The sequence below is a fragment of the Heterocephalus glaber genome, unplaced genomic scaffold (genome assembly GCF_053883595.1).
Source record: "Heterocephalus glaber isolate CG9 unplaced genomic scaffold, H.glaber_assembly_v1.0 deba00000122, whole genome shotgun sequence".
In the NCBI taxonomy this organism is placed as follows: domain Eukaryota; kingdom Metazoa; phylum Chordata; class Mammalia; order Rodentia; family Bathyergidae; genus Heterocephalus; species Heterocephalus glaber.
The window spans coordinates 56,980,244-56,991,727 of NW_028258138.1; the positions used below are offsets into that span (position 1 = coordinate 56,980,244).

At 36.5% G+C, this 11,484-nt stretch overlaps 1 protein-coding gene across 10 annotated transcripts in view; it reads left to right on the top strand.

Moving 5' to 3' along the window:
* The window catches only part of Bbx (BBX high mobility group box domain containing), a 262,549-nt gene extending 252,949 nt beyond the window's left edge, over positions 1-9,600 (top strand). For all 10 annotated transcript variants that reach the window (XM_004835767.4, XM_004835766.4, XM_004835769.4 and 7 more), the window contains 2 exons: positions 750-936; positions 3,830-9,600. In XM_004835767.4, coding sequence (XP_004835824.1) covers positions 750-936; positions 3,830-3,917 — 275 coding nt within the window. In that variant the 3' untranslated portion in view covers positions 3,918-9,600. The remainder of the gene's footprint in view (positions 1-749; positions 937-3,829) is intronic.
* Positions 9,601-11,484: the final 1,884 nt, after the last annotated feature.

Sequence of the window (11,484 nt, forward strand, 5' to 3'; positions counted from 1 at the left end):
GGAAATATTCGTTTTTATGTAGGAAAACACTGTACCACTTTTATGTCCTAATAAAAGATGTCCTTCACATCTTTTATTGCTTGTTTTCTATATTTAAAATATTTTAAAACCCATGATAAAAATTCTCCCTTCACTTAATGTCTGAATAACAAAGAAAGTATTCTCATTTCCAGCAGATATATTTACACAGCATTTCATTCACCTCTTCATAAGTACCAGAGGGCCCTTTGTCTTCTTTCCAAGTATATCTTCAAAACAGAACAACATGGGATTGCATTAGGCATGGTTAATCTGATGGGCAGCCCTATGTGTTGATATCACAGAATGTCAAATGTCTGTGTTGGCATAGTAGGGCATGCTACAGCTTCATAAAAAATCATAAGAAATGTCATTTGGGTTTGTAAGGGCCCACTTGCAGAAATCCCTTGAGTTTTATTTTGCTGAAGGCTTGTTCTTCCTTCTTCCTCCAAGACTGACCCATTCTTTGGCCTTAGATAACACGCAGTTTTTTTCAGCTCAGCTCCAGGGCACAGTGCTAACCGTAGTTGCAGGTTGCAGTTGAGCTCAATAAAAATGCTTTGTTACTGTACAAGAAGACTTTTTCTAAAAGCCTTAATGTTTGATGGATAGCAGAAGAGCACAGTGAAGAATACTGGCTCTTTTCACATTGCCTGACATAAGGTTTTCTCAGCATTCCTTCTCTGGAGAGCACAGTAATCCTCTTGTGATGGATTTCTCTTCTGTTAAAGATGACAAACCAAAGGAGCAACTGCAGAGGAGTCTCCCTAAAGCGGCCGAGACAGACTGCAGTGACGAATGTGCACACACCACTGAGGTAGAGGAAATGCGAAGCAGCACTCCAGAAATGCCTGCTGTATCTGCATTCTTTAGCCTTGCTGCACTGGCCGAAGTGGCAGCCATGGAAAATGTGCACAGGTTAGTGACAGAACTTGGATGGCGAAAGCAACGCAAAGATCATATCAATCTTTCTGACATGAGTTTTGGCATTTTTCATAATGTAGTAGGGTTCAGACTTTGTTCAAGTTTATGATTTATATAAGATGTTACAAATGTTTATATGCTGATTAACACTGTGCGAAAATTTAAGGGAATATAGCCAGCCAAGTCTTTTATTTTTCTTAATTTTTTGAATATATTATCTTATGCCTAATCCTGATTTGCATTTAAATATAAACCCGACAATAAGGAAGCAGCATTCTCTAACCATTAAGTGTGATATCAGAGATGGATTTAACTCCTAGATCAGTCACTGGAAAACAGAAATATCTTGAGCAGTATCATTAACTTCTCTACCCTCAGCTTTTTCTTTTATAAAACAGAAGTAGGTGTCACTCATTTCATAGAGATGTTATGTGGGATGACTATGAAGTCCCAGTGCTTACATGTGGAGAGCACATCCAACTGAGGATGGCGCTAGTAGCAGTGGTAAGACCAGCTGTCAGAACAGTGTGGTTTGGAAAGAAGTTTCTTGGCATCTGACTCATGGCAGGCAGAAGGCCTAGATTTTTTTTTTTTATCAACTCTCTGAGATTTATTGCAAAGTAATTTATTTCTCTGTACCTCAGTTTTCTCATATTTCCGTAGGCATAATGATATCCCCAAAGAATCACAAAGTTGTAAGGACCAGGTGAAATCATAGTTGTGAAAACCCTTTGAACTCAGTGGAGCCCCATATGAAGTATATTAAGTTCTAAGTGTATAATTGGGTATTCTGCTACTTGATGGATCCTTTGGGAAGCAAAAAAGGCCTTTTGTAAATTAAGGTATTTCATATTTTTATTCAAAGTAGATTACCTGTGAATGAATTACTTTCTTAGATTTGCCTTTGCAACAGAACAAATGGTTAGTGTTCTTAATATCTAGTACCACAGATCACTCTGGGAAACTTTGATTGTAAATTTAGCCCTTACCTGTTAAAGCAGACCTACCAGGCTTAATGCAGTTGTACCTGGGTTGTACCACATTTAGTCGTTACTTAAGCATCATCTAGGTTCATGATTTAGAGGGTGGCCTGCAGAATTAAGAGTAATTGGGCTCAAGAGTGCAAGTAATATATTTGGAAAATCTAACATAAAATCTAATCTAAATCTATGTTGAGATTCTGGAGAGTTTTATAAATGCAGGAAATAGGAAGTTGGAACAAACCTTTGTTAAGTGGAGATTTATGTGCTAGGAATTTTTAAGAAAGTTCATTAAGTATAATACAATCCTTTAGCTTTCTCAGGTAGGTCTTTTTAGTCCTATTTAAATAATGGCACAGATGATTAACTAAGTTGTCAGGAGCAGACAGCTAATCTTTGCCTGAGACAAGATTTGAACTTGAGGTCTTTGAATTTGAGCCTAAGCAAGTGCTGGTAATGCTGGTCATAAAGAACCTCACTGACCTTCCTCTGGAACTAGATCCATCCATTAGTTGCTCTCTGTCATATTCATAACTCCTCTCCTTTGTCCATTTTTTAAGTTAGACTTTCACTGTAATTTCTGTGTACCTTTTGTTTTTTCTTTCACATTGTACTTTTCATCTTTCGCTGTTTTTTTCTTTTCTAATACTTAATAAATTCTTTTGGATCTTTTATATCAGAAATCTGAAAGGTCTAAATAGGTATAAAGGGTATAAATAAAATAGCACTTTCATTTCATCTTTCCTGAATATTGAACTTTTGGTGCTTGCAGCAGACACACATGAATGAACATATTAATCCAGAGGTTTGATTATAACTAGTTGTGTTTTTCTAAAATCCTAAATATCTTGCACTATTCAGTGACCACTGGAGTTCTGAAACCCCCAAATGTTATAATTTATTTAATTGTTTTTCTTTTTTTACATCAAGAGACATGGGTATAGTTATGGGGCAGATATTATCTGAATCTTTGAAGAATCCCTTTTGTTCTGTGTACTCTGAAGAAGAATCCTGTATTGAAAGGCTATGCCAGTGAAACATTACTGCTGTTTCACCTCAGTTCCACACAAGTGCACCACAGACCAGTGTAGGGACAGAGCACTGAGTGTGCCTTGTGAGGCTTGGTAGGCCTTTTAGCATGTGTCAGGGAGGGGCCTAGGCCTAGTTTTTTATTTTGGTCTTGGTTGGTTGGTTGGTTGGTTGGTTGGTTGGTTTTTTGCAGTACTGGGATTAAACCCAGGACCTCACACATGCTAGGCAAATGCTCTACCTTAGAGCTATTCCCAGCCCCATTTACATTTTTATTTTGAAACAGGGTCTTACTAAGTTGCCCAGACTGGCTTCAAACTTGCAGTTCTCTTGCCTCATTCTCCCCAGTAGCTGGGATTATAGACATACATCGCCACCCTTGGGCTGGCTTTAAATTTTAAATTGAGTGAATTATTATATATTTTAAGAAATAAGGCTGAGGATTATCAATTATTATAGGAAGATTTTCTTTTTGGGCAAGTCAAGGAAAGGAATGTGGCATTTTTAATATTAGTAGATCAAGAAGGTTATTGTCCCAGGACCTTAGTTCTTGATTGAAAGTTTTCCATTTCTTAGGAAGTTGCCCCAAATCTGTGGATGCTTTAGGTTTCATCTCTAAAAATGCAAGTGATTAGTTGTTTGGAGCCAAAGAGCATGTTGTTGAGTTGTATGAGGGGGACCGAAATTAAAAATAAAAAGAAAGAAATCTTAGAGAAAATGGGAAGGGGAAAGAAAAGAAAAATTCTCAAGACAAATCCAGTTGTAATTAAACAACATAAGTAACAATAACTGTTAAGATATTGGCAAGTTTTTATTTGTGATCATTTTCTATCTGTAATGTATCCTAATTAAGTGATTTTTCCCCTCTTGTTTTACAGAGGTCAGAGGTCAACTCCACTCACCCATGATGGACAGCCAAAAGAAATGCCACAGGCTCCCGTACTTATTTCTTGTGCTGACCAGTGAAGCGCCCTTTAATTATAAAACATTGTGCTTTACCTACTACCCTAGCCTTGTCTTTACCAAGGGATGCCTGTGAGTCCAATTGGTAGAAAATACAGACTGAACACAAGTGCTTGTTGCCCTGTGTGGCCCAGATTCACTTGAAGCAGAAGTTAGCATCCTGGGCCAGTTTGTTCTTTTGGAACCCAGAATCTTTGAGGATATTGTCGTCTTTGTGATACTGAACAGAAACAGAATGAGTCTAGAGCTTTGCTTTCCATTGAAGGCTTTTGATGGTAAACGGTGGTAACTTGGTAAAAGACTGCCTTTACTGTAGCTCATCCAGCATCTCTTTTACCAACCAGAGAGTGTAAAACTAGTTTCATATATTGCCTAGTTATTCTTTCAAAACAAAAGAAAACGAAAAAAAACCTGACACACTGCACTAGTTATTATTAGATATTCTTAGTCTTTTTTGTACATGGAGATTTAAGTTCTGAGATGGTTTATATAATAGGTTATACCTACATTTATATTGTAGAATAAATATTAAAAAGCCTGTTCCAGAGACTCAAGCAGCATGGGCAGGCAGATGTACCATTGTTAGGGGTGTATGCTCGGCCTTGTGGTCCATATATTCTGCACTTTTATATTTGCCACCAGAGTGGTAGTTTGCTGGCAAAAAAAAGAGAGAGAGAGAGAATTACAATTTTTACAATCTGAATTTTTTTTCTTAGACTTGAGTGACCAAGAAGAATTTGCTTGGGGCAAATTGTGGCAAATATTTTCCCAGACAGGGGAAGAGTCCTGCAGATTACAGATTACTGATGCTTTCATGCCTTGAGGATTCTTTTATTTTTACACAGTGGTCTAAGTGACCAATGGATCGTTCATACAAACAAACAAAAAAGACAAAAATATTATTCAGAAGTGACCTTAGTATTACTTCACTATTCTAAACACATTGAAGACACTCACTTCATGTGGACTTGGAGCTACAGACCTTTTACATCCATCACAGACAGACTGGACGGGTTGCAATTGCTATGCACAGCCTAATTGGCACTGCAAGTTTTTAGAGCCATTTCAAGTTTGTGTTGAGTAGGAGGTATAGCTAAATGATGAGGGAGGTATGCCTGAGGTGGGCTTCTCAGTTATAGATCCACCTGCAAGGTTCTGTTTCCTTTTTGTGTTTTGTTTTTAAACATAAAATCAACCCTACATATGCCAGTGCCAAGTGGATTAACTGGCTTAGAACATTCAACATATTGACTTCAACCACCTGACGTTCACAGTGTCTTGTTTCCTAGCAACAGATGCAAAGTGATAAATCAAAATTAGTCTGAGGCTACAGATTTTACAGGGTATTTGTTCCATAGCACAAAGTATTTCCCCACTCTTGCATCACAGCACAAACTACCAAATTTTAATTATTAGATTCCAGCAATAATTTTTAATGGTTTTCAAACTGGCAGAGTTTTGATAGTGCTAGTTCAAGTTTGAAGCTTTTGAATTAGATCTCTAAATGGTGACAGTTTACATGGTTTTATCTAGCTTTCTTATTTATACTTGACTGAATTGTAATGATGATTTTTTTCTAATTGTAATTTGACCTAATAGCCATATAAAAAAATGACTCTATTAATGCTGACTAGGTTTAGCTTCTCATGGTTGTAGATATTACTTCAGTTTTGGTGCTGGAAAATATGTACAACATACTAACAAAATTGAAAAAAATATACAGAAGGTTTGTCTTTTTTTTTTTCCCAAAAGCAGGTAAAAAGAGAGCGGCAATGTGATGTCCTCAAAAATGCATATTCATTGTGAGGATGGAGGAAGTAGAAATTAGTAAAAGGTTAATCAGTGGTTATAGCTTAATCCTATTCACATAGAAATAAATCAAGTGAACAGCCCCAGATCTTTGCATACTTTTACTATGATGCTGTTTTATTAATATTTTCTAAATTCCAAAACAAAAAAGTGAATGTTTGAAAATTGCTGGGTCCTGACGTCGGTGGCTGTTGGAGTTTTGGACCACTTGCTAGCAGTGATTTTAAAATTATAATTAGCTAAAAAAATTTCAAAAACCAGAAACAAAGAACTAACAACAAAAATTGTATGGTGCAGAACATGCATCTTGACAATGGTACTAACTTGTTACTCTATAGAACATGTTAGAATAGATCTATTTTTGCCAGAGCTCCCTCCTTCAGTCCTCCGATTACATTTCACTAGAGTTCCTTATGAGATTGCTGTATATTCATGGGACCTTTTTTTAAAAAGAAGCAAAACAAAAAATTACTTTTTTCTATGTGATTAATATCTTACTTGATCTGCTTTTCCTAAACCTCAGTGGCTTTTCCCTTAGGCAGGGGTGTGGGTGGGAGGGCAACTTCCTGGATATGACTGTTTTCAGATACTTTAAAACAAACCTTTTTGTAGAAATGCTTAATTTTTAAGCGGTTAGGCACTGAGAGTAGCAGAAATCCTGCAAAGCTTTATAGTTCTTTAGGCACACGCCCTGTCGTTTCTCTGAGTGAAGTTTTTATTTCATTAATAGTGCTTCTTATGCCCTGAATCTGCTGGAGAAAGGGATGTTGGTATTTTCAGGTAACAACATTTATTAGCACAAATATTTCAGACCAATATATAGCACTCACCCATTTATCATTTTTATTTCATTTTTTCTCATTCTTATTTTGGAAAATCATATTGCTATGGTGTGTATTTTAACCTGCCAGCAAACATCATCTACACTAACATTTGTCCCACAGCACCCTCAAGAAAAAACTTGTTGCACCTTATGTATATCTCAAGCAAACCAAAATATGATGCTCTTCTGCTTTGTGTTATTCTAAATTGTTGTATCATATCTTTCTGAAACCATTCTGAATTTAGTTGAAATTATCAATATTTATGCTTTTAACCTTAATTTCTGGATTCAAACCTGTATATAAATCTTTTGAAAAAAATTGTCCTAGCCCTTCTCTGCAATGCTGGAAGTGGAAGATTTCGTCTCAGATGGAGACGTAGTATTGTTCCAGTTTTCTTTAGCCTTTTTATTTATTTAGTTATTTCTGGGTATTTCCTATGTAATTTTGAAGTATGTAGAGTATATTATAGTAACTGAAACTGCAGCTCTAAGAAGCTGAGTGAAAAAAAAAATACTGTAAGACAACCTTGAAGTTTTTACTTGTTTGGGTACTGTATATGAGATTGGGAAAGGAAAATGGCCCACAACCACATTGGAAATACAGGTTCTTGTCCCAAAATTAGGTTAGTTCCCAGAGTTAAGTCAAAATTCTTAATTGACTAAACCTTTTTTGAAGGATAAATTATACCATTGGAATTCTGACAGTCTTTTTCCCATAAAATCAGAAATTACTCATTAATTCTGTTATGTGAGTTCCCAAAGCCATGCTGAAATAATTCCTATCTAGTTCCTGCCGTTTACAGCTGCTGGAGGAAAAAAATAGTGGTGGAACACTATGAACAAAAAGGTGCATCTGAAGTGGTCTGCTTGTTTAGAATCCGACATCTTCAATCCTTGTCATTTTCTTAATAAGTCAGATGCTATTCTAAGTCACATAAAAATGTATTTGCATTCTGCAGTTTTGGCCAATGTATGGAAGTGTTTGCACCTATGTAAACTCTCAAGCAAATTATAAATTGCTACAGAACAGGAGTTAGCCAAAAACTGAATGACATGTTTTGTTTATGGGGTGGGTGGGGTGAGGTGGGGAATACTAAATAGCTCTGTTCCAAGCTTGGCATTTGGCATTAATGTGAAGCAGTGGAACCATGCTGCCTGCTAAACTACTGTATGAATTGTAAGTGTTCTGAAGACCAGCAGCTGGAGGCTGGAGGACAGCATCCACACAAGGAGGAGAAGCACCACCGCTGCGTCGGGGACAAGGAAGGAAATCGGGGTGGCCTGGAGTCGTCGTTCGCGAAGGGAATGTTGGGGTGTACATGATGTTGTTGAGGAGATTCACTTTGATTGCACTGCTCCACAGAGCCCTCATATAAGGCCAATCCCAATGGGCTACCTCGGCTTTCAAAGTTACTTTCAATAAGTCCTGTTTCAAAACTTTGTTTTTATTTGTTTTTTCCTTCTCCTTCAGTGCCACTATTTTCCACTGCAGTGTTTTGACTTTGACTTCACACACCGCCTTCTCCAGAAAGAACAGTGTATTGCTGAAAATGGGCAGTAGAAGCAAATGCTATCATTACATTTGACCTATAAAGTATTCAGAATAACTGCTAGGTGGAAATTAAAATTTAGCTTTTCTCCACATAGGTCCTTGTTTTGCACCTTATACAAAGTGTACTAATTGTTAATTAGATGTTGCTTTTGTCTATACAAGCATTCCCAAAGAATTAGATTTAATTTTGTTGTATTTGAATTTGAGGATTTTTAAAAACGACTTTATTTAGGTTGACTAACAGCATATGTATAATGAAAAAAGAGGCAGTTTTTCATTTCATCTTACCAGATGTGAAGTATTCAGGGTCTGATGGACTGCTTTTCTTTAATTTGGAAATGATCAAGTTTATTGTAGTCCATATTAAATGGCTTTGTCCTTTTCATGGCAGATATTATCTTGGTACCTTTCAGAACAAAGAACAAGTGTGAATAACAAGACATAGGCATTTGATTTATATATCCCCGCCTGTCTGTATTATGCTTTCCTTCAATATATATTCATATTCTTTTTTAATATCTTTTTCTGGCCAAATTTTATCTCTAGTGGTGTGATTTACACTACTAAGTTGAGAGAAGGAACCTTGTAGTTAAAAGTTCTGTGGCCACTGGTTTTCTTGGTTGTGTTTTGTCAATCAGTGGTCAAAACTGATCATACCCTGAAACTGATTTTTATACGCACAACTAGTTATCCTGAACATTACTCCTCCTTCCAAAGATATCCTGATAACTTGGACCGGAACTGGTTACTGAGTAACAAGGATCTAATTGAATGCCTCTAAACCCTTCCACCCGCAATGCAAATCTTACCTCACAAGCTCTAAACTAAATCACAGAGATAAGTGTGTTTCATGAACTATCACTGATTCTCTTTGTGGCCCACTAGGGGTGGGCTCAGGTCCCCTCACATTAGTGCCTCGGCCTAAAGAGCAGCAGAACCGAGGGTAGGGGAAAGGTTTGCCATCTAGAGCTCAGTAACTTGCTTGGCAACATTTTTTTTTTTTCATTTCACTATAAACAAGTCTCTTGCTCTCAGGAATTTGTCAAAAAAAAAAAAGCAAACAAAAAACACCTGAGATTCCACACACTAGATTTTGAACTTTTCTCATAGGTTTGAATTGCTTACTCAAATGTCATAAATTAACCATAGTTTTATTTGACCACCAGGTCTTAATTCTGTTGACAGTTTCAGCATGACTGAATCACTCTTTTTTTTTTTTTCTTTCGGAAATTGGCTTGGTTCTCTTTAGAGTTGGTGTAAACATGCCATGTAGTAAATGATTTCCACTTAATGGTACAACAGAATATTACTTTCTTAGATGTATGTGTAGTAAAAGTCAATATACACATTTATATCATTTATTTCTTCAAAATCTTATACCTTATTTGATATTTCTAAAAATTGCACATGTAAGTCATGTGTATAACATGCTAAAGTACTTTAACTGTGATCTTAAAACTGAATAAAAATATTTAATAAAAATTTGAAATATTTTAAAGATATTATTCAAATACATTTGTTTATGTTCAAACTACCAGGTATAGATTATGTGCCTTCCGTGTACTATATCCACTAAAAACACTAGGAAAAATAAAAAAGGTAAGCTATCTCAACTATTTCAGAATACAGAGGGAAGATGTCCCCCAAAACTGTGTTTGCCTGAAATTCACTGTTATCCAATAAGTTTTGGTTACTTTTCCCTAACTGTAGTGTGGAGTTGAGTCCAACAGAAGAAGATACAATGTAGGCTTCAGTCTGCCTCTTGGGAGGAGAGCCTTTGGAATGCCACTTGGGGAAAAGAGATCTGAAAGCACCATCTTTCCCTGAGCTGTAACAAAACTATGGAAGTAAGAGCCCTAAAACCATAACCTAAACCCCGACCTCAGATTGAATACAGTGTTCCTGAACCATAGATGAGGTGTTTTGTTTTGTTTTTTTAATCCTTTGGCAACTACAGATACACTGTGTAATTACTATCAAGCAGGTTTGCATTCAAAAAAACTTGTCTCCAAGTTCTGGCTCCACCCATCTTGCCACTGAGTTTTTAACCTCCTGAGCCACACTTATGTCAATCATGGTGGTGGTCTCTCTTCGTGCTATTGTTATGGTGATGAAAGGAGAATGCAGGGGAAGAAGTGGGGCCTGTAAATACTCAAGAAATGATGATTATTGATTATATTTTGTATTCCAACTATAAGGTCAGCATGTTTCTTAAACATATTCAGAAGAGAGGCTGACTATAGCTTCCTTTTCAAAATAAACTTGAAAGGGGTTGATACATTAGAGGTAACCTGTTTCAGGAGAATTGATGGGTTAGAAAACTCACAATAGGTTAAAAAAAAATTTTATTTTTTGGTATCAAGGATCGAACTCAGGACCTTGCACTTTTGAGAAGATGCAGTGCCACTGAGCTAAATCCCCACCCCAGTAGGTTAAATTTTACATCTCACTCAAGCTTTTATATGAGACTACTCCCATTACTGAGAATAAAACTGTGGGAGGTTCGTCCATATTAGTCAAAAGTCTGTTAAAAGTGACAGTACAAGTGTCCTACATTGCATGTTTCCTTTTAAATAGAACATGAAATCTCTTGCCAGTGAGCTAAAACTAATTTTACTCCAGTACATATTACGAAGATTTTTTTTTTGTACTAGAGATTTAACTCAGGACCTCACACTTGCCAGCCAGGTGCTGTGCCTCTGAGCTAAATCCTCAACCCCAGTTACAAAGATTTTTACTTTGAGAAGTAAATTTATAATTTATCATAAATCTCTTGCCAGGGATTTAGCTCAGTGGTTCTGCTGAGTGGTTCCTTGCACTTGCCTGACTCGCAAGTGCAAGGTCCCAAGTTCGACCCCCGGTACCAAAATAAATAAATCTCTCCCTTTTTGGAATTATGGAAATTTTTAAATACATTCAAAAAGTAAAGAGATTAATGTTCAAACCCAGGTACCATCACACAGCTTCAACAAATACCCATTATTTTTTCAATGCCAGTTTTATCTGTGACTCTAGACATACACAAATTTTCATTTATTGTGTATTGCCTCCTCATGATTCCAAAAATGTTTGTTTTCCAAAGCAAAAGAAACCCATGAACCCAGAGAGAAGTGCTGGAGTGAAATTTATTTGGAAATAGAAAACTGCTCAAGTTGGACATTGCTGTATTTACCTCTCTAATCCATGATTTTCAAAAAGATTTTAATTGATCAAAGAGAGCCCGTTTCTCAAAATGTCTTTTTCCCCCTTGCTTTCTATGATCTTTTTTTTTCTGATTTAATGACTTTAAAGGCACAGTGGCTAAAAATATAATTTGTCGATATGTTATCAGTATGTCCTTATACTTTTATCCCAACCCTGTTCCTACTGCATTTTCTATGTTCCCT